Source organism: Pristiophorus japonicus, chromosome 12 (genome assembly GCF_044704955.1).
Source record: "Pristiophorus japonicus isolate sPriJap1 chromosome 12, sPriJap1.hap1, whole genome shotgun sequence".
In the NCBI taxonomy this organism is placed as follows: domain Eukaryota; kingdom Metazoa; phylum Chordata; class Chondrichthyes; family Pristiophoridae; genus Pristiophorus; species Pristiophorus japonicus.
In genome coordinates this window covers 61966599-61990640 of record NC_091988.1, presented here as the reverse complement: position 1 = coordinate 61990640, position 24042 = coordinate 61966599, and the positions used below count along the sequence as shown (strand labels likewise).

Sequence of the window (24042 nt, the reverse complement as noted above, 5' to 3'; positions counted from 1 at the left end):
TGGGGAACATTTTCTGCAGTCATTTTCGTGGCTGCAGACTCGTGGCGAACTGGGTGTCTTAAAAGCTTCGAGAGTATGCAAGAGTTCACACTGCACATTTGTGACATTACATTGCACCCAAGAAAGGAATCATTTAGATTTTGAGCTCCAGAAATACTCATTTTTCAGATGTTCAGGTAACGTAGTTCTTGCTCCCTGCTAAGTAAACCCCTTGGATTTGTTTCCATTGTAGTCCCTGGTCCATGAAGATACCAGCTGTCCAGAGCGGCTGTAGGTTTTTACAGGTGATGGCACACTTGCAGTCTGCGGATGGGAGGGGAGTAATGTAAAATATCTCATTTTGAGCTGTGTATTTACAATCATTCAGATTCCCACATGGAACAGATCAGGCATGCACTGCCATCTACAGTTCTGCATGCAATTCAACATGCTCTATTAGATTTACCAGATTCATACAATTAATGGGTGGCAAATCTAACCCTCTAACTTGACGTACTTTTGGTCTTGAACATGAGTAATTTCAATCTGAACCTACTCATTGCCAGTTAAAAATGCCATTGAAATAAAGTTGTAACCAGTTCATTCTCGGGACTGGAAACAGAAGATGGAACTTCAATCATATAGAATCATAGAATGGTTACAGCAGCGAGAAGGTCATTTGGCCCGTCAAGCCCGTGCCGGCTCTCTGCAAGAGCACCTCAGCTAGTCCCACTCCCCTTCCCCGTAGCCCTGCAAAAAATATTTTCTGGTACTTATCCAACTCCCTTTTGAAAGCAGTGATTGAGTCTGCCTCCAACATCCTTACAGGCAGTGCATTCCAGATGCTAACAAGTCACCTGGTCCAGATGGGATGCATCCTAGATTGCTGAGGGAAGCACGGGTTGAGATAGCAGAAGCTCTGACTTCAATCCTTATTGGAATCAAAGTGTTTACAGCATGGACGAAGACCATTTGGCCTGTTGAGTCCATGCCGACTCTCAGCTAGTCCCACTCCCCTGCCCTTTCCCCGTAGCCCTGCAAATATTTTTCTCTCGGGTACTTATCCCAACTCCCTTTTGAAAGCACTGATTGAGTCTGCCTCCATGACCCTTTCAGGCAGTGCCTTCCAGATCCTAACCACATGCTGTGTAAAAGAATATTTTTCTTATGTAGCCTTTGGTTATTTTGCCAATCGCCTTAAATCTCTGTCCACTGGTTCTTGTCCCTTCTGCCAATGGGAACAGTTTCTCTCTATCTACTCTGTCTAAACCCCTCATAATGTTGAACACCTCTATCAAATCTGCTCTCAACCTTCTCTGCTCTGAGAACCTTCTCCAGTCTATCCACTTCTGGTTGGTTCTAAATAAGGAGGGCTAATTGTGATGCCAAACAGCCCCAAACCTTATGATCAGTGAAGCATATGGCATCTTGGTGGTCATACTTTATAAAAACTGAAATGTGGAGCAAACAGTTTTTAAAATCTAATATCTTGGAATTTGCTGTCAGTAAAAAAAAATTAGCTTCTTGCATACCTGTAACTCTAGGAATTTATTTGAACTTTGCAATTGTTTCAGACTTGCATCAAGGGTTAAACATACATTCTTTCAAATTCCTTCTGTGTGGTTACTTGCACCTGATTTATCCTACAACAGTTGTAATAATAGAATATGGGTAGCTGTCAACAGAGCTTGGATGACTTTAAGTCACATAATACATTTATAATGTAATCTAAGGTTTGGGGAAGAGATGGACAAAAAGGAGTTACTCTTGGAGGTAGAAAAAGTGGTAGAAAAAGGGAAAGAATATCTCTGAACGAGTGGAAGGGAACAGCCAGAAATCGTGGTCCATGTTGAAATCAGTGACTGGTTGGAAAAGGGTTGACCTGCTCGAGGCAAAGTTTCAGGAGCTAGGAAAAAGATTAAAGGACAGAACCTCAAAGGTGGTAATCTCTGGATTACTCCCAGTGCTACCTGCTATTTAGTACAGAAACTGGAAGATAATGCATGGCTGGAGAAGTGGTGCAGGAGGGAGGGCTTCCGATTCCTGGGACATTCGGGCCAATTCTGGGTCAGGAGGAACCTGTACAAGTCAGACAGGTTGCACCCGAACAGGACCGGGACCAATATCCTTGTCAGGAGGTTAACTAGTGCTGTGGGGGAGGGTTTAAACTAATTTGGCAAGGGGAGGGGACCCAGGATGTAGCTGCAGAGAGGAGAGACAAAGTGCATAGAAAACTAGGAGGGACAAACAGCAACAGAATAAAGAGTAGGAGACTTGCATGGTGTTGGAATGCATGTGTGTTAATACAAAGAGTGTTGCAAATAAGGTTGAGCTGCAGGCAGAAGTTGCCATATGGGGTTATGATATAGTGACTAAAACGGAGATCTGGCTTAAACATGGGAAGGAATGACAACAAAACATTCCTGGCTACACTGTATTCAGGAGGGATAGGGAAGGAAAAAAGTGGGGGTTGGCAGTATTGAAAAAGAATAATATTACAATTCTACAGAACGATGCTATAAGACTGAACCGATTTGATTAGATTCAAGGGACAGAAAAGGAACTGTTACATTGCTGGTTGTTTACTATAGACCACCAGAGAGTGAGAAGGAGATAGAGGAGCAAAAATATAAGCAGATTTCAGAGACATATAAAAATAATAGTTGGGGAAAAAAGTGTAAAGGCGAGGGTGAAGAATTCCTAAAATGTGCACAGAAGAACTCAATCAGCATGTTTCTAAGTCCAACGAGGAAGGAAGCTGTGCTGGATCTAGTTCTAGGAAATGAAATGGGTCAAGTGGAGTGTGCTTCAGTGGGAGCACATCTGAGTAATAGTGATCATAATATAATTAGCCTTAAAGTAGTTACGGAAATGGACAACGAAAAATCAACGGTGAAAATAACCAACTGGAAGAGAACCAATTTCAGTGATTTGAGAAGGGACCTCGCGCATGTGGACTGGAAACAAAAATTGGCCAAAACAATAGTAAATGAGCAATGGCAAGCCTTCAAGGTTAGAGATAGTTCGGGTACAAATCAAGCATATTCCCATAAGGAGGAAAGATGGAGCATCCAAAGCTAGAGCTTCCTGGATGGCAAAGGATATAGAGATTAAGGTTTATGTCAAGTACAGAACACAATTGAAAACCAAGGGGATTTTGAAAAAGGATACAAGAAGGGAAAAGAGAGAATGTGAGAAGATTGGCAGGTAACATAAAAGGGAACCCAAAAATCTATTGCAAACGCACAAAAAGTAAAATAATAATCACTTATTTATGTAGCATCTTCAATGTAGTAAAACGTCCCAAGGCACTTCACAACAGTGTTGCAAGACAAAACCGATAAATTTGAAACCGAGCCACAAAAGAAGAAATTAAAGCAGATGGAGGCAGGTTTTAAGGAGCGTCTTAAAGGAAAAGAGAGGCGGAGAGGTTTAGAGAGGGAGTTCCAGAGCTTAGGGCCCAAACAGCTGAAGGCACGGCCACTGATTGTTGAGAAGTTATAATGAGGGAAATTCAAGAGGCCAAAATTTGAGGAGCGCAGACATCTTGTGGGATTGTGAGGCTGAAAAAGATTGCAGAGATAGGGAGGGGCAAGGCCACGGAGTGATTTGTAAACAAGGATGAGAATTTTGAAATCGAGGCGTTTTTTTAACCGGGATCCAATTTAGGTCAGAAAGCACAGGGGTGATGGGTGATCGTGACCTTGGTGCAAGTTAGTACACGGGCTGCTGAGTTTGGATGACCTAAGTTTACGAAGTGTAGAATGTAGGAGGACGGCCAGGAGTGAGTTATAGGAATAGTGGAACCAATTAGGGAAAATAAGTAAACCTTGTGTTGCCAGATGGCATGACTGAGGCACTGAATGAGTACTTTGCATCTGTCTTCACAAAGGAGAATGAAGTTAATGTCGCAGTAGAAGAGAAGGGAGTAGCGATAATTGGTTGCATAAAAATAGAAAGGAGGTGCTAAGTAGGTTACTATCACTTAAAGTTGGTCCGGATGGGATGCATCCTCGGTTGCTGAGGGAAGCACAGGTTGAGATAGCAGAAGCTCTGACCACAATCTTTCAATCCTCCTTAGAATCATAGGCCTTTTTCCGTGCTATAAACCTTCTTTCATCCTGTCAAGCTTGTGCTGACTCTCGGCTAGTTCCACTCCCCTGCCCTTTCCCTGTAGCCCTGCAGGTTTTTTTTCCTTCACATACTTATCCAACTCTCCTTTCAAAGATAAAATTGAGTCTGCCTCCACCACCTTTTCAGGCAGTGCATTCCAGATCTTAACCACTTGCTGTGTAAGAAAAAGTTTTTTCTTGCGTCGCTTTTGGTTCTTTTGCCAATCACCTTAAATCTGTGTCCTCTGGTTCTCGACCCTTCTGCCAGTGGGAGCAGTTTCTCTCGATCTACTCTGTCCAGATCCCTCATGATTTCGAACACCTCCATCAAATCTCCTCTCAACCTTCTCTGCTCCAAGGAAAACAACCCCAGTTTCTCCAGTCTATCAATGTAACTGAGGTCCCTCATTCATGGAATCATTCTAGTAAATTTTTTTCTGCACCTTCTCTAAGGCCTTCACATCCTTGCTAAAGTGTGGTACCCAGAATTGGACACAGTATTCCAGTTGGGGCCGATTCGTGTTTTAAACAGATTCATCATAATTTCCACACTTTTGAACTCTCTACCTCTATTTATGAAGCCCAGGATCCTGTAAGCCTTTTTAACTGCTTGCTCATCCTGCCCTGCCCTCTTCAACGATTTATGCACACATACCCCCAGGTCTCTCTGTTCGTGCAGCCCCCTTTAGGATTGTACCATTTAACTTGCATGTCCTCTCATTTTTTTCTACCAAAATGCATCACTTCACACTTTTCTGCATTAAATTTCATCTGCCACGTGTCTACCCATTTCACCAGCCTGTCTGTCTTCCTGAAGTCTACCCCACGCCTCATTGTTCATTTGTGTCATCTGCAAATTTTGAAATTGTGCCCTGTACACCCACATCCAAGTCATTAACATATATCAAGAAAAGCAATTGTCCTCGAACCAACCCCTGGGGAACACTACTGTATACCTTCCTCTAGTCTGAAAAACAACCGTTCACCACTACTGTTTCCTGTCACTTAGCCAATTTCGTATCCAGGCTGCCACTGTCCCTTTTTATTCTATGGGCTTCAATTTTGCTGGCAAGCCTATTATGTGGCACTTTGTCGAATGCCTTTTGGAAATCCATGCACGCTACATCAACTGCTTTACCCTCATCAACCCTCTGTTACCTCATCAAAAAAACTCGATCAAGTTGGTTAACAGCGATTTGCCTTCAACAAATCTGTGCTGGCTTTCCTTAATTAATCCACCCTTATCCAAGTGACTGTTAATTGTGTTCCTGATTATTTTTTCTAAAAGCTTTCCCACTACTGAGGTTAAGCTGACTGGCCTGTCGTTGCTGGGTTTATCTTTACACCTTTTTTTGAATAATGGTGTAACATTTGCATTTCTCCAGTCCTCTGGCACCACTCCCGTATTTATGGAGGATTGGAATATTTTGCCCAGTACTTCCATGATTTTCGCCTTCAATTCCCTCAGCATCCTATGATTCATCCCATTCACTCCTGGTGATTTATCTACTTTAAGTACAGTCAGCCTTTCTAATATCTCTATCAATTTTTATCCTATCAAGTGTCTCTACTACTTTCTCCTTCACTGTGTCTATTGCAGCATCCTCTTCCTTGGTGAAGACTGCTGCAAAGTACTCATTTAATACCTCTGCCTCCATGCAGAGGTCTCCTTTTTGGTCCCTAATCGGCTCCACCCCTCTTCTTATTACCCTTTTACTATTTATATTCCTATAGAAGACTTTTGGATTACCTTTTATGTTGGTTGCCAATCTATTCTCATACCCTCTCTTTGCCCCTCTTGGTTTATTTTTCACTTCCCCTCTGACCTTTCTATATTTAGCCTGATTCTCAAATGTATTTGCAGCCTGACATCTGTCAAACGTGCTCTTTTTCTGCTTCTTCATATTCTCTATCTGTTTTGTCATCCAGGGAGCTCTGACTTTAGTTGCCCTACCTTCCCCCTCATGGGAATGTACCTCGACTGTATCCAAACTATTTTCTCTTTAAAGGCAGCCCATTGTTCCACGACAGTTTTGCCTGCCAATCTTGATTCCAGTTTACCAGTCTGATCATCATCATCATAGGCAGTCCCTCGAAATCGAGGAAGACTTGGCTCCACTCTAAAAGTGAGTTCTTAGGTGACTGAACAGTCCAATACGGGAATTACAGTTTCTGTCAGAGGTGGGACAGACACTTGTTGAAGGAAAGGGTGGGTGGGTTCTGGTTTGTCGCACGCTGCTTACGCTTGTTTTCTGCATGCTCTCGCGACGAGACTCGAGGTGCTAGATCCCTTCTCATCCCACTGAACATTTTTACTCCAGATTGCTCCTGTTCTTTTCCATAGCTAATCTAATCCTTATGATATTATGATCACTGTTCCCTAAATGTTCACCTACTGACACTTACTCCACTTGACCTACCTCATTCCCCAGAACCAGCAATGCCTCCTCCCTCTTCGGGCCGGAAACATACTGATCAAGTTCTCCTGTACACACTTCAGAAATTCTTCCCTTACACTTGCCCTTTACATTATTACGGTCCCAGTCTATATTAGGAGAGTTGAAGTCCCCCATTATTATTATTCAATAGATCTTGCATCTCTCTCTAATTTCTCTGCAAATTTGCTCCACCATATTTTGTGATCTATGGCATATACATCATCATAACCAGTTCCTCGAAACGAGGATGACTTACTTCCATGCCAAAAAAGGATGAGTTCACAGGTGTTTCAATGAAGGACCCGAACTACATCCTCAAGGGTGGAAGATGCCTGTGCGTGGATTTGTTTTAACCTGGTGGCTGTTGCACACCAGCCACCAGGTCGTGGTCCAGTGGCAAGGATTACCCAGCTCTATATCACATAGATGAACGTCAACAAATGTACATCCCTGTCTGGAGTAAAAACAAAACTGGGGAGGTGGCTCAACCGTGGCTAACAAGGGAAATTAAGGATAGTGTTAAATTCAAGGAAGGGGCATATAAATTGACAAGAAAAAGCAGCAAACCTGAGGACTGGGAGAATTTTGTAATGGAGCAGAGGAGGACAACGGGTTTAATTAGGAGGGGGGAAATAGAGTATGAGAGGAAACTTGCTGGGAACATAAAAACTGACTGCAAAAGCTTCTATAGATATGTGAAGAGAAAAAGATTAGTGAAAACAAACGTAGGTCCCTTGCAGTCAGATTCAGGTGAATTTATAATGGGGAACAAAGAAATGGCGGACCAATGAAACAAATACTTTGGTTCTGTTTTCACGAAGGAAGACATAAATAACCTTCCGGAAATACTAGGGGATCGTGAGTCTAGTGAGGAGGAGGAACTGAAGGATATCCTTATAAAGCGGGAAATTGTGTTAGGGAAATTGATGGGATTGAAGGCCGATAAATCCCCGGGGCCTGATAATCTGCATCCCAGAGTACTTAAGGAAGTGGCCATAGAAATAGTGGATGCATTGGTGATCATTTTCCAACAGTCTGTTGACTGGATCAGTTCCAATGGACTGGAGCGTAGCTAATGTAACACCACTGTTTAAAAAAGGAGGGGGAGAGAAAACGGGTATTTATAGACTGGTTAGCCTGACATCAGTAGAGGGGAAAATGTTGGATACATTTATTAAAGATGAAATAGCATCGCATTTGGAAAGTAGTGACAGGATCGGTCCAAGTCAGCATGGATTTATGAAAGGGAAATCATGTTTGACAATTCTTCTAGAATTTTTTGAGGATGTAACTGGTAGAGTGGACAAGGGAGAACCAGTGGATGTGGTGTATTTGGACTTTCAAAAGGCATTTGACAAAGTCCTACACAAGAGATTGGTGTGCAAGATCAAAGCACATGGTATTGGGGGTAATGTACTGACGCGGATAGAGAACTGTTTGGCAGACAGGAAGCAGAGAGTCGGGATAAACGGGTCCTTTTCCGAATGGCAGGCAGTGACTAGTGGAGTACCGCAGGGCTCAGTGCTGGAACCCCAGCTCTTTATAATATACATTAATGATTTAGATGAAGGGATTGAGTGTAATATCTCCAAGTTTGCAGACGACACTAAGCTGGGTGGCGGTGTGAGCTGTGAGGAGGATGCTAAAAGGCTGCAGGGTGACTTGGACAGGTTAGGTGAGTGGGCAAATGCATGGCAGATGCAGTATAATGTGGATAAATGTGAGGTTATCCACTTTGGGGGCAAAAACACGAAGGCAGAATATTATCTGAATGGTGGCAGATTAGGAAAGGGGGAGGTGCAATGAGACTTAAGTGTCATGGTTCATCAATCATTGAAAGTTGGTATGCAGGTACAGCAGGCAATGAAGAAGGCAAATGGTATGTTGGCCTTCATAGCTAGGGGATTTGAGTATAGGTTCAGGGAGGTCTTACTGCAGTTGTACAGGGCCTTGGTGAGGCCTCACTTGGAATATTGTGTTCAGTTTTGGTCTCCTAATCTGAGGAAGGACGTTCTTGCTTTGAGGGAGTGCAGCGAAGGTTCACTAGACTGATTCCAGGGATGGCGGGACTAACATATGAGGAGAGACTAGATCAACTGAGCCTTTATACACTGGAGTTTAGAAGGATGAGAGAGGATCTCATAGAATTGTATAAGATTCTGACGGGACTGGACAGGTTAGATGCGGGAAGAATGTTCCCAATGATGGTTAAGTCCAGAACCAGGGGACACAGTCTTAGGATGAGGGGTAGGCCATTTAGGACTGAGATGAGGAGAAACTTCTTCACTCAGAGTTGTTGACCTGTGGAATTCTCTACCGCAGAGTTGTTCTGGATATATTCAAGAGGAAGTTAGATATGGCCCTTGCGGCTAAAGGGATCAAGGGGTATGGAGAGAAAGCAGGAAAGGGGTACTGAGGGAATGATCAACCATGATCTTGAATGGTGGTGCAGGCTCGAAGGGCCGAATGGCCGACTCCTGCACCTATTTTCTATGTTTCTATACCTAGTAGTGTAATGGCACCTCTATTATTTCTTATCTCTAGCCATATAGATTCTGACCTTGACCCCTCCGGGACATCCTCCCTCTCCAGCACTAACATTCTCCTTAACCAATACTGCCACACCACCTCCTATCTTTTCTGAACACCTTATTACCAGGAATATTTTATACCCAATCCTGCCCATTTTTGAGCCAGGTCTCAGTTATTGCCACGTCATATTCTCATGTGGTTATTTGTGCCTGCATCTCACTTACCTTGTTTACTATGCTTCGTGCGTTCATATACATACACTGTAAACCTATCTTAGACCATCCTGTGTTCTCCCTTAGTTGGACCCTACCTAATACCTTACTATTTCTTACATTAGTGCTCTCTGCCCCTCCCAATCCTTGGAGCACTTTATTTCCCCTTTCTAATGCTACACCCTGGTGTCCATCCCCATGCCAAATTAGTTTCTCCCCTTCCCAACAGCACTAGCAATCCTCCCTGCGAGGATATTGGTTCCGGCCCTGTTGAGGTGCGACCTGTCCGCCCTGTACAGGACCCACCGGTCCCAGTGCCCAAGGAATCCGAAGCCCTCCCTCCTGCATCATCTCTACAGTCATTTATACATCTGCTCTATCCTCCTGACTGACTTGCGAGTGGCACGGGTGTAATCTGGAGATTACTACCTCTTGAGTTCCTTCTTTTTAATCTTCCTAGCTCCCTGAAATCTGCCTACAGGACCTCATCCCTCTTTCTCATCATCGTAGGCAGTCTCTCGGAATCAAGGAAGACTTGCTTCCACTCTTAAAATGTTCTTAGGTGGCTGAACAGTTCAATACGAGAACCACAGACTCTGTCACAGGTGGGATAAGGGTTGGGTAGGACTGGTTTGCTACACGCTCTTTCCACTGCCTGCGCTTGTTTTATGCGTGTTCTCGGTGATGAGACTTGAGGTGCCCAGCTCCCTCCCGGATGCACTTCCTCCACTCGGGGCGGTTTTTGGCCAGGGACTCCCAGGTGTCAGTGGGGATGTTGCACTTTATCAGGGAGGCTTTACGGGTGTCCTTGTAATGTTTCCTCTGCTCGCCTTTGGCTCATTTGCTATGAAGGAGTTCCGAGTAGAGCGCTTGCTTTGGGAGCCTTGTGTCAGGCATGAGAACAATGTGGCCTGCCCAGTGGAGCTGATCAAGTGTGGTCAGTGCTTCAATGCTGGGGATGTTGGCCCGGACGAGGATGCTAATGTTGGTGCATCTGTCCTCCCAGGGGATTTGTAGGATCTTGCGGAGACATCGTTGGTGGTATTCAACATTCAGGAAGGATAGAATAAAAAGACAAGGAGGTGGGGTAGCATTGCTGGTTAAAGAGGAGATTAATGCAATAGTTAAGAAGGACATTAGCTTGGATGATGTGGAATCTATATGGGTAGAGCTGCAGAACACCAAAGGGCAAAAAACATTAGTGGGAGTTGTGTACAGACCTCCAAACAGTAGTAGTGATGTTGGGGAGGCTATCAAACAGGAAATTAGGGGTGCATGCAATAAAGGTGCAGCAGTTATAATGGGTGACTTTAATATGCACATAGATTGGGCGAGCCAAACTGGAAGCAATACGGTGGAGGAGGATTTCCTGGAGTGCATAAGGGATGGTTTTCTAGACCAATATGTCGAGGAACCAACTAGGGGGGAGGCCATCTTAGACTGGGTATTGTGTAATGAGAGAGGATTAATTAGCAATCTCATTGTGCGAGGCCCCATTGGGGAAGAGTAACCATAATATGGTGGAATTCTGCATTAGGATGGAGAATAAACAGTTAATTCAGAAACCATGGTCCAGAACTTAAAGAAGGGTAACTTTGAAGGTATGAGGCGTGAATTAGCTAGGATAGATTGGCGAATGATACTTAAGGGGTTGACTGTGGATGGGCAATAGCAGACATTTAGAGACCGCATAGATGAACTACAACAATTGTACATTCCTGTCTGGCGTAAAAATAACAAAGGGAAGGTGGCTCAACCGTGGCTATCAAGGGAAATCAGGGATAGTATTAAAGCCAAGGAAGTGGCATACAAATTTGCCAGAAATAGCAGCGAACCCGGGGACTGGGAGAAATTTAGAACTCAGCAGAGGAGGACAAAGGGTTTGATTAGGGCAGGGAAAATGGAGTACGAGAAGAAGCTTGCAGGCAACATTAAGGTGGATTGCAAAAGTTTCTATAGGTATGTAAAGAGAAAAAGGTTAGTAAAGACAAACGTAGGTCCCCTGCAGTCAGAATCAGGGGAAGTCATAACGGGGAACAAAGAAATGGCAGACCAATTGAACAAGTACTTTGGTTCGGTATTCACTAAGGAGGACACCAACAACCTTCCGGATATAAAAGGGGTCAGAGGGTCTAGTAAGGAGGAGGAACTGAGGGAAATCTTTATTAGTCGGGAAATTGTGTTTGGGAAATTGATGAGATTGAAGGCCGATAAATCCCCAGGGCCTGATGGACTGCATCCCAGAGTACTTAAGGAGGTGGCCTTGGAAATAGCGGATGCATTGACAGTCATTTTCCAACATTCCATTGACTCTGGATCAGTTCCTATGGAGTGGGGGGTAGCCAATGTAACCCCACTTTTTAAAAAAGGAGGGAGAGAGAAAACAGGGAATTATAGACCGGTCAGCCTGACCTCAGTAGTGGGTAAAATGATGGAATCAATTATTAAGGATGTCATAGCAGTTCATTTGGAAAATGGTGACATGATAGGTCCAAGTCAGCATGGATTTGTGAAAGGGAAATCATGCTTGACAAATCTTCTGGAATTTTTTGATGATGTTTCCAGTAAAGTGGACAAGGGAGAACCAGTTGATGTGGTATATTTGGACTTTCAGAAGGCTTTCGACAAGGTCCCACACAAGAGATTAATGTGCAAAGTTAAAGCACATGGGATTGGGGATAGTGTGCTGACGTGGATTGAGAAATGGTCGTCAGACAGGAAGCAAAGAGTAGGAGTAAATGGGTACTTTTCAGAATGGCAGGCAGTGACTAGTGGGGTACTGTGCTGGGGCCCCAGCTGTTTACATTGTACATTAATGATTTGATGAGGGGATTAAATGCAGTATCTCCAAATTTGCGGATGACACTAAGTTGGGTGGCAGTGTGAGCTGCGAGGAGGATGCTATGAGGCTGCAGAGTGACTTGGGTAGGTTAGGTGAGTGGGTAAATGCATGGCAGTTGAAGTATAATGTGAATAAATGTGAGGTTATCCACTTTGGTGGTAAAAACAGAGAGAAAGACTATTATCTGAATGGTGACAGATTAGGAAAAGGGGAGGTGCAACGAGACCTGGGTGTCATGGTACATCAGTCATTGAAGGTTGGCATGCAGGTACAGCAGGCAGTTAGGAAAGCAAATGGCATGTTGGCCTTCATAGCGAGGGGATTTGAGTACAGGGGCAGGGAGGTGTTACTACAGTTGTACAGGGCCTTGGTGAGGCCACGCCTGGAGTATTGTGTACAGTTTTGGTCTCCTAACTTGAGGAAGGACATTCTTGCTATTGAGGGAGTGCAGCGAAGATTCACCAGACTGATTCCCGGGATGGATGGACTGACCTATCAAGAAAGACTGGATCAACTGGGCTTGTATTCACTGGAGTTCAGAAGAATGAGAGGGGACCTCATAGAAACGTTTAAAATTCTGACGGGTTTAGACAGGTTAGATGCAGGAAGAATGTTCCCAATGTTGGGGAAGTCCAGAACCAGGGGTCACAGTCTAAGGATAAGGGGTAAGCCATTTAGGACTGAGATGAGGAGAAACTTCTTCAGCCAGAGAGTGGTGAACCTGCGGAATTCTCTACCACAGAAAGTAGTTGAGGCCACTTCACTAAATATATTCAAAAGGGAGTTTGATGAAGTCCTTACTACTTGGGGGATCAAGGGAATGGCGAGAAAGCAGGAATAGGGTACTGAAGTTGCATGTTCAGCAATGAACTCATTGAATGGCGATGCAGGCTAGAAGGGCTGAATGGCCTACTCCACCTATTTTCTATGTTTCTATTCAGCGACTTGAGGTGTTTACTGTACATGGTCCATGTCTCTAAGCCGTACAGGAGGTCGGGTATTACTACAGCCCTGCAGACCATGAGCTTGGTGGCAGTTTTGAGGACCTGGTCTTCAAACACTGTTTTCCGAAGGCTGCACTGACACACTGGAGGTGGTGTTGGATCTCGTCGTCAATGCCTGCTCTTGTTGATAAAAGGCTCCCGAGGCATGGGAAATGGTCCATGTTGTCCAGGGCTGCATCATAGATCTTGATGACTGGGGGGCAGTGCTGTGCGGTGAGGACAGGCTAGTGGAGGACCTTTATCTTATGGATGTTTAGCGTAAGGCCCATGCTTTCGGACACCTCAGTAAATACGTCGACTATGTCCTAGAGTTCAGTCTCTGTATATGTGCAGATGCGGGCGGCGTCCGTGTACTGTAGCTTGACGACAGAGGTTCGAGTGGTCTTGGACCTGGCCTGGAGACGGCGAAAGTTGAACAGTTTCCCACTGGTTCTGTAGTTTAGTTCCACTCCAGTGGGGAGCTTGTTGACTGTGAGGTGGAGCATGGCAGCGAGGAAGATTGAGAAGAGGGTTGGGGCGATGACGCAACTCTGTTTGACCCTGGTCCAGGCGTGGATTGGGTCTGTAATGGACCCGTTGGTAAGGATGTCATCGTGGAGCAGGCAAAGGATGTTGACAAACTTTTGGGGGCATCCGAAACGGAGGAGGACGCTCCATAGTCGTTGGTACAATATGGGCACGACCTCTGGCTGTTTACCCTCCGCCCTCAGAATGTTCTGTAGCCGCTCAGTGACATTCTTGGATATGGGCTTGGTGCCAGAGGATTGCAAATGTTACACTCCTGTTCCAAAAAGGGGAGTAGGATAAACCTGGTGACTGCAGGCCAATCAGTCTAACATCAGTGGTGGAATAACTACTGGAGACCACTGTTGAGGACAAAATGAATTCTCATTTGGAGAAGCATGAGGACAGCCAGCACAAATTTGTTAAAGGGAAGGTAATTGGCTATGGGATCGGAGGTAAGAGTAGCGGTGAACAAATGTTTTCCTGACTGGAGGGAAGTATGCAGTGGGGTCCCCCAGGGATCAATATTGGACCATTGCTTTTCTGTTATATATAAATGACCTGGACTTGAGTATAGAGTCCAATTTTGAAATTTACAGATGATACATATCTTGGCAACGTAGTAAATATTGAGCATGATGGTAGCAGATTTCAGGTGGAAATGGGCAGACTGGTGAAATGGTCAGACACATGGCGGATGCAATTTAATGCGGACAAGTGCGAAGTAATTCATGGAGAGGCAGTATAATCTAAATGGTACTATTTTGAAGGGGGTGCAAGAGCAAAGGAACCTGGGGTGCATATTCACAAAGGTGGCAGGGCAAGTTGATAAGGTGGTTAAGAAAGCTTATGGTGGGATACCTGGCTTTGTAAATGGGGGCATTGAATACAAAAACAAGGAAGTCATACCAAACTGTTACTAATCACTGGTGAGGCCTCAGCTGGAGTATTGTACACAATTCTGGACACCGCACCTTTGGAAAAATGTCAAAGCCTTGGAGAGGATACAGAGGAGGTTCTGCAGCATGATACCAGGTGTGAAAGTCTTCAGTAATGTGGAGAGATTGGAGAAGCTGGGATTGTTCTCCATAGAGCAGAGAAGGTTAAGGGGAGATCAAATAGTATTCAAAATTATGAGGGATTTTGATCGAGCAAGTAGGGAGAAACTGTTTCCTCTGGCAAGTGAGTCAGAAATCCGATGTCACAGATTTAAAATAATTGGCAAAAGAAGTAGAGGGGGAATGAGATGTTTTCATGTCTGGAGTTGTTGAGATCTGGAATGCACTACCTGAAAGGGTGTTAGAGGCAGGTTCCACAGGAAATTTCAGAAGGCAATTGGACATATACTTGAAAATGACTCATTTGCAGGGTTATGGGGAAAAGGTGCAGCATAGGGCTCAATTGGAAAGCTCTTTCAAAGAGCTGGCACGGCCATGACGAGCTGAATGGCCTCCTTCTGCGCTGTAAGATTCTGTGAACATATTTGGAAATGGCTGATGTTGCAACTGATTTTGTCCTTTACCTGCAGGGAGGCAATTAATTAAAAAGCATTTGTGGTTTCCAAAAGCAGATGTTTGCTATTGCAGGTTAAGGGGTTATTTCCTTTATTTCCTAATATTTTAGCATGAATGACTCATCAATCTGGCTGCGCAGTAATGGGAAAGGTCCTGCGCAAGACCACTCATCGCCTGCTCCATTGCAATGTACAGTGCGTGTGCAGAAATGTAAAGGGTCAGTGCAATAAAAGAAACAGGCCTCGCAGAACAAAGCGCAGCTTACAGGCAACATTGGCTGCAAGTACTGGAGTTTTAGTGTATGAGCTACAAATTTTTATTTTGAAGCATTCTTTACTAAATAACTTGCTTAGTCCCAAAATTCACACTTTTATTTGCTTTACATACGCCAATTTAGTTTCACTAAATGTAGGAACAGGGAAAGACCTTTGACCCATCATTTAAATCATTATCTCTACATTCTCAAACCATTTTCATCTGTCTCTTGCCTCAGAGTCAAGCAACTACCTTATTTATAGTCTTTGTTTTCCCCACCGCCTTCCTCCACTACTCAAGTCAGGCAGTGTTCCCGAGGAGTCAACAACATCTTGGACCCCACCAGTTGTATGCTTAAGGATTGTGAAAGGTTTTTTTAAACCAGTTTCCACTGTAAATACCCATTTTTTTTTGGACTGGTGCCTCAGTTTAAAAAAAAAAGGTTTGTCTCCTGATTTTTGCTATGGAAAAATCTGAATTCTCTCTCGCCTTGCTGAAAATATGTCCCAAGTTGTGCGCACACTAAATTACTGACCTGGTGTACAGCACGCAATGTGTGAGATAATGTCACTAATACATTGCGCATTTATCTCTGTGCACGCACTGCATTGGTGACATTGTGTACATCACGGAATATGTATGATAATGCATTGCGCGTGTATCTTGTCTCTAGTTTACAATGGAATAAAGTATGGCGGGCTTCAGAATTCATATCCTTTTAAGAGGACCCAGATCGTCGTCAAGAAATTCATCTTTGCAGTGACTATGTCATTGTATTTGCTTGTTTATTGTCACTCTCTGCTGCCCTTTTCTAATTCTCTTGCGTTTTTATGGTATCTCTAACAGTTTCCCTACAACAGAGAGAAAACCAAACTCATAAGAAATGTTATTATAATAAAACATCGTTTTTTATTGAGTGATTTAAGCGATGGGTTAACCCTGTAGTTATTCTGAGTCTGTATTCTTTCATTTTACAACTTGGAATGTTCATAAAGCAATATTTTGTCATAGTCCCTTGTGTGTCATGAGTTTGTGATGTTTCAAATTAATAGAGGTGACTTCAAATGATTTTCTGAATTTACTTGGGTTTTTGTGGGCTCCAATTTCCCCCCGCCACACCCTGATTTTCTCCCAATTTTTACCTATTAAAAATAGAAACAAAACCTGGAAAAAAATATGCTTTTAAATAGGCACGAAAGAACATTTTAAATGTTGCTTTAAGTCTGTGTCATCACACTAGAAAATGCCTTGGTGGTGGGGGTAGGGGGGGGGGGGCGCAGGGGGCAGTGGTCTCTCTCTTGCTTTCATGTAATGCCTCTGCTGGTCAGTTACCCAATTAGAATTGTTACACTTGATAACCCATGTTTCTAATAAATATATTACATTTTGTATCCTTTTTAAACAGACACGATAGAAAAGGAAATGCGAAAGTTGTTCGATATCTCAGTTGAGAAGGAGACAAGGTTGTGGAATAGGTACATGACAAATACTTATGAGCAGCTTAACAAGCCAGATAACACTGTGCAAGATGCTGGTCTGTATCAGGGACAGGTGGGTATTGCATTCTGCTGTTCTGTACGGAGACGGTGGGGCTGGGAGTGAGGGCGGTACAAGCTTTGGAAGAATGCAAAGTACATTTTGAGTTGTCAAAAGCTAGAAACTTAATGATTAACAGGAAAATGATTTTGCAGATCTGTTCCAGTTCTTTCTCTCTCCCTCCTTGCCTTCTTTCACTCTTTCTTCTCAAACACACACCCCCCCCCCCATCTCTCTCACACACACATACTGAACACCGTGACAAAAATAAATTTAGTTCTAAAGAGGTCACATTTAGAGGCAGTTGTATGTAGACGATTTTTAGTGGCAACTGCCCAACAGACTGCAAAATTCTATCTTGTACTGCTTCCTGTCATCTCTATTACTTGGAGTGTAAGTGACGCTATTCTCTGGAATTGACTGAACACCTTCGCTCGATCTGAGTTGCAGCTTTGTATTTTGATTTATTATTATGCACTGAGTTTCCGTGTAAACATGACCTCAAGTATAGGTTTGAAAAATAAGGGCACAGTATTCGACCAGCTTCAATTCGCATCATCTTTTTAATAGGTTGCTAATTGTACTATACAACAAACATTTTTAGTTTTTATAACTTCCACTTTGGATCTTGGTATATGGAGTCATAAATTCAAACAGTTTTTTTTTAAACCGGTTTTGTGAAATCCTAGCTATAGTTGAGTGAGTTTTCAGCAAAATATGTGAGGTGAGAGCAATGTCAGCGACTGATTTGTCTAAATTAATCATATGCAACATTTGTTTTTGGGGACTTGTAAAATGTTTAAAATCATACAGACAATGAAATCTGGGCAATGCCCAATGCTCCCATCAGCTGTGTATTGAAATGAGATGTGGATTACATGACTTGGATTGTGAAAGACCAGGATATTCATTCCAGGGCGCAGCCTGGAAATGGAGAATAATATGCATTTATTTAGCAAGTTCCAGGAAGCCTTCCTTTTGCAACACAGTCCTGAAGCCATTTGTTGGACCGGGCAGGAAGGCCTACAGCAGCATTGGGAATACAATTCAGAGTACCTGCTGACACCACTGAGATGGGGGTGGATTGGACTTACAGCAAGCAGTCTATTATTCAGCAATATTCAATAAATAGCAAAGTCTATTTAAGAGCATCTACAAACTACAACAAACAGAACTCATAACCAAAACAGCAGCAACTTCTCCGGGTAAAAGCCGGGTGAATGCTCCAGTAAAATGCAGTGAGTGGAGGATGGCTACAAAATCTAAATTACATGCATAAAATCAACCCGTCACTTACAGGCGTGATTGGTAGGGTAATAATCCATTCAGTCACTTGGAACTTGCTGTGAAATTATTAAAATGGCTGCATCTTGCTCTCTCTTTCTCCTTCCTCTCTCCTTTCTCCCCCGCCCCCACAAACAGCTAAAACAATGGGAGATAACTCCTTATTTCAGGAACACAATACTTTTGTTTTTCAAAAATAAACCAGCATTATTTAACTTTGTACTGTGTAACATGCTTGCCTAAAGGAGCTGTAAGTTGTGCAGCTTGAGAGGGAACTGTTTCTAAATCACTGACTCTGGACACATCTTTGTTAACAACTACTGGTAAGGTGCAGACAGGTGGTTTTAAGTAGATTTATTTGTCTAAGCATGTTGTTTGTATTCAAATATCTGGCTGGAGGTGCTCTCCCAGTTCGTGTCATTAAGAACAGCCAAGAATCGAGATTGATAGCAAGCGAGCAAAGGCGTATCATCTGGAGTTTTTTTAGTGACTGGTGAACTACAAGAAAACAAAGGGAATTGGGAAAGATGGGATCTACAGAAGCTGTGACTGCTTTTACTTCACATAAGGCTTGATTTTTCAAGCGAGTCATTGAACTAACATGAGGTTTTGGTTTTGTGACTCAGTTTTGTTTTGAGAGTCAGTTTTGTGACTCAGTTTTCAGAAATGTACTGAAGTTAAAACTGACTCACTGCAATTGTACTGCAGATTTCAAGTCTGCAATTTTTGTACAGCTCCAAATATGGCAGATTGATGGTCGTAGCTGCTGGCCTGCTGTTTGCAATTAGAGGATTCTCAATTTCAAATGAGTGACAGATGGTGCATTTCAACGGGTATATTTATTTTTAGTGTGAGCTGAAGTTTTGTGTTGGCTCCATGACTTGCAACTGAAACAAGTTTATAAACAAGATGGCTCCATTTGTAGCCAAATGGATCCATCTATTCTAATCTTATTTCCGTATGCTTTCCCCATATTCTTCTATGTCCTTCCTCTTCTATTACTATACCAATTCCCTTTTAAATTATATAGTTTATGTTTTGATAACTGCTTGTAGTAAATCATTCCATGTTGTAATAATCCGCTGTGGAAGATTTCCTCCATTATTTCATTGAATTATAAGTTTTTCGTCTTATTACCAATTTGACAACTAGTGAAAACGATCCTTCACATTTGAAAAAGTCTGATAGAAATGCCCGTAAAATTCGATGTTCTAGTTTTTAAAAAGTCCCAATTTTTCAAGCATTTCTTTCACATTTCTGTTCTAGTGAATTTTCACTTTGCATTTCCATAGCCCTAATATGTTTCCTATAATGTAATGCCCCAAATTTTGTCTAATGATCCATCTTGTGATCATAGCCATACTGATGTGGGAAGGGCTAGTAGAATCCAGGCATGGCTCTGTAAAGGAAACACACATAATTTGGAGTTGCTGCTATCTGGTTAAGAGTAGCTTTGGTGATTGTATGGGATCAGGTTGTGTCCAGTTGGGTCTAGGAGGAGATGAAAATTTAAAATAGGGTAAAAGAAAAATACTTGCATTTATATAGTGTCTTTCACGACCACCAGATGTCTCAAAGCGCTTTACAGCCATTGAAATATTTTTGGAGTGTAGTCACTGTTGTAATGTGGGAAACGCTGCAGCCAATTTGCGCACAAACAGCAATGTGATAATGACGAGAGAATCTGTTTTTGTTATGTTGATTGAGGGACAAATATTGACCAGGACACCGGGGATAACTCCCCTGCTGTTCTTCAAAATAGTGCCATGGGATCTTTTACATCCACCTGAGAGGGCAGACGGGGCTGTTTAACATCTCATCCGAAAGATGGCACCACCAACAGTACAGCACTCTCTCTCAGCATTGCACTGGAATGTCGGCCTAGATTTATGTGCTCAAGTTCCTGGATTGGAACTTGAACCCACAACCTTCTGATTCAGAGGCGAGTGTATTACCCACTGAGCCACAGCTGACAATTTTACGAGCAGTATTAGCAACATACAGTAGTAGCAACATAACCTTGCAGAAAAAAGGTCTGATGACTTGGTATGTTGTACCAAGCTCTGCACTATTCTTGCTGGTAATACACCATATACAATTTCCCTATTTAAAGCATTGACCGGACAAACCAAGCAGAGGCTAAGCACTTCCCTACTGAGACACAATAATTATCTTGTGGCATTAGCGCAGAAATGGGAGCAGGTTACATATCTGTTGTCTTGGATGGGTAAATAAAATGCGGTAAAAGAACAAACTGAGATGCCACCATTTTTAAAAACTGCCTCGAGCGCAGACAGCCTGGATGTGCTGTGCAACACTGATTTGATAATCTAGTATAATACCTTTTTTTCCAGGTTTTAGTAATAGAACAGAAGAATGAGGATGGAACATGGCCAAGACAAACATCTCAAACAAAGTAAGTTCACATGATCACATGTGGTATACCATAATTTCTTGAGGCAGTGAAAATGCATGTTTAACGTTAAATCTCTGAAGGCAACAGGAGTATTTCTGCATCCTGTTTTCCCCTTTTATAAAACCTTGAGGTTAGCACTTGGATTCTTTCTCCATGTGATCAATAAATGTGCACTTTTAAAATGTCTACACTTTCTCGGTGTATTTTGTAATCCTAAGCATTATCTTTAAAGATGGTTTTAGAACCGGCTGCCCCAGTGGTTAAAGCTGTGGGTAGCCTAAGGAGGACAGGTTTAATTGTCAGTCTCTGCTGTGATCTCTTCAGAAGGTCCCAATGCCCTCAATTAGGAAGGGAGGAAATAGGCTATGCTTTCCACTGCAGACTTCTGTCCAGCTGTCTCCACTGGAAGTGTACATGTGTGGATGTCCAGTGATAGAATTGGCCTTGGTTGTGTCTGCACCTCGTGATAGAATCACCTGCTGGCCCTCAGCACCTCAGCTTACCTAGAAATAATGCTGCTTTGGGGGCTAACCAACATCTGTGAAAGGAGAAAATTAATGTGATGCAAGCTAAGGATAGGGGTGGGAAAGTGGAGTTGAGGTCGATGATCAACCATAATATTGAATGGTGGAGCAGACTCGAAGGGCTGTAGAGCCTATTCCTGCTCTTATTTCTTATGTTCTTAATACCTCTGAATCAAACCCTAATATTTCAGTAATGAAACTAATTAAATGTCAGGAGTAGCTTTATTGTAATAGCTTCAACTAGCTAACAAATCGGTGAGGAGGGGGCATTAAGTGCATGTGCTTGGCTTGTCCTCTTGTGTCTCGCATGACTCCAGTATACTTTAATTTGCCTTTTCCTTTTTTCTGGCAAAACTATTTTAACATTTTTATTTTCCATAAATATTTTAAGACATATTTTTCTTTCTGTTTTAACTGTGCCCTTTCTTACCCTATCCGATTTTGGAGATCCTTATCAAAAAGAATTGCCTCTGACTTGGCTGGCTCCAAAGACTTCTTAATTGAGGGTGATGTCTTTAAGTTTTGCACGGTCACCGTGCCAGCTCATTCTGATGTTTTACAGCATCCAATCCACGAGTGCTACTGCTGGCCAACTTCTCTTATTCATGTTAACTGCACAACTGCACAACTGCGACCAGATGACAGAAGTCATCCATAGTACTCTAAAGGTCAAAAGGAAAAAAAGTTGCTACAGTTTGCAACAAGTTGACTTTGAAAACTTGAACTTCTTTGTATTCTTAAGCATTTCAAATATTTCGATTTACGGGATATCCTGTACAGGTCAAATCAGTTTAAATAAACAATCGACTTGTTTTAAGAATATGCCTTCTGAAGATTTCACAATCCTTCACTTATTATAGAAAACTTCTACCTCTAGTGCCTGCTATATTCCAATGCTGAATATTTTGAATTAAGATTTTGTGTAAAGATTGTAAATGGAAGAACATGACAGTTGTTGGAGTTGTAATTTATTCTGTTAGTGAGCTTAACTTTGTAGCAATAGGTATTCAGCAGTTTCATTTTGTGGATTCAATTTGAAAGTAAGAAAACTTGCATTTTTGTAGAGCCTTTTACAACTTCTGGATGTTGTGAAGCGCTTTATAACCAATTGAGTACATATGCTTCTTTTGCAGCGTAAGTTTGGCTTTAGGTGGTCTTACTCTCATCTTTTTGGTCATAAAGTTGAAGCCCCATTCCTGGAAATGAGCATATAATCTCAATTCTTCGAGATGGGTTTGAACTTTGACTTATGAAACTGATACCAACAAGCCAGTGTAGTACTAAGAGCTGTCAAACTTTTGGATGAAATGTTGCACAAAATCTCATCTGTCTTTTCTGGTGGTTCCGTTATACTGTAAATTCCATGACGCTATTCAAAGACCAAGGTGTTCTCTGATGTCTCGGCCAACATTCCTTCCTCAACTAATTCACGCCAAATAAATGAACTGCTCAACCATCACATTGCTGTTTGTGAACTCTTGAGAACAAATTGGCTCCCGGTCCAACAACGTCTCAATTTAAAAATTCTCATCCTTGCGTTCAAATCCCTCCATGGTCTCGCTTCTCCATATCTATGTAACATCTTCCAGCCCCACAACTCGGATCTCTGCACTTCCAATTCTGGCTTCTTGCAAAATCTTCCCCGATTTCCACTGCCTAGACTCCAAGTTCTGCAATTCCCTCCCTAAATCTTTCCACCCCTCTTCCTTGAAAACGCTCCTTAAAACCTACCTCTTTGGCCAAGCTTTTGGTCACATGTCCTAATACCTCTATGAGGCCTAGTGTCAAATTTTGTTTGAGAACGCTCCTGTGAAGCACCGTGGGACATTTTACTCAGTTAAAGGCGCTATATAAATGCAAGTTGTTGTCTACATAACTTACTGCATCTTAAAGTAGTTATTTGTTTGTGATTTGTTTGTGAAGTGCTTTGAGATGTGATGATACACAATATAAATTTTCATATGAAGTTGATTTGAAGTTTGATTTGCCAGTTGCTAAATTTTCAGGACCAGCCTTCCTCTTGTAGAAATGTTCTGCAGAGGCCAGATGGCCTCATGTTTTCTTGTTAGAATTATAGTTAGTGGAAGTCTGAGAACAGGTCACTTGATCTTTGGGCCATAGAGAGTATATAGTCTGAGGAAGTCGGGAAGAAAATAATGGTGCTTTTACAAGTTGCTGCTCAACCACAATTTACATTTCTACCCGCCACCAATCTCCAAGTACCATGCAGAAGTGCAGTTAGCAAATCTGGGGGCAGCTCATTCGATCCGCAAAATGGTGGATCTCCGCTGGCTGTCAGACTATGATAATTTGGGCACTTTATATATACAACATTTGCCATCGGCTTCAGTTTTTAAACACAAGTGCGTTGAGATTTTTATATTCTCGGAAACGTGTTTTCATTTCTAAAATTATTTTTGAAGAAATGTTTATAAGAACATAAGAATTAGGAACAGGAGTAGGCCATCTAGTCCCTCGAGCCTGCTCTGCCATTCAACAAGATCATGGCTGATCTGGCTGTGGACTCAGCTCCACTAACCCACCCGCTCCCCAGAACCCTTAATTCCCTTATTGGTTAAAAATCTATCTATCTGTGATTTGAATACATTCAATGAGCTAGTCTCAACTGCTTCCTTAGGCAGAGAATTCCACAGATTCATAACCCTCTGGGAGAAGAAATTCCTTCTCAACTCGGTTTTAAATTGGCTCCCCGTATTTTGAGGCTGTTCCCCTTAGTTCTAGTCTCCCCGACCAGTGGAAACAACCTCTCTGCCTCTATCTTATCTATCCCTTTCATTATTTTAAATGTTTCTATAAGATCACCCCTCATTCTTCTGAACTCCAACGAGTAAAGACCCAGTCTACTCAATCTATCATCATAAGGTAACCC

General features: G+C 42.6%; 1 protein-coding gene across 2 annotated transcripts in view; it reads left to right on the top strand.

Annotated features, from left to right (window-relative positions):
* The window catches only part of usp4 (ubiquitin specific peptidase 4 (proto-oncogene)), a 115905-nt gene that overhangs the window by 34740 nt on the left and 57123 nt on the right, over window positions 1–24042 (top strand). For both annotated transcript variants that reach the window (XM_070895578.1, XM_070895576.1), the window contains exons 5-6: window positions 16798–16943; window positions 20567–20628. In XM_070895578.1, coding sequence (XP_070751679.1) covers window positions 16798–16943; window positions 20567–20628 — 208 coding nt within the window. The remainder of the gene's footprint in view (window positions 1–16797; window positions 16944–20566; window positions 20629–24042) is intronic.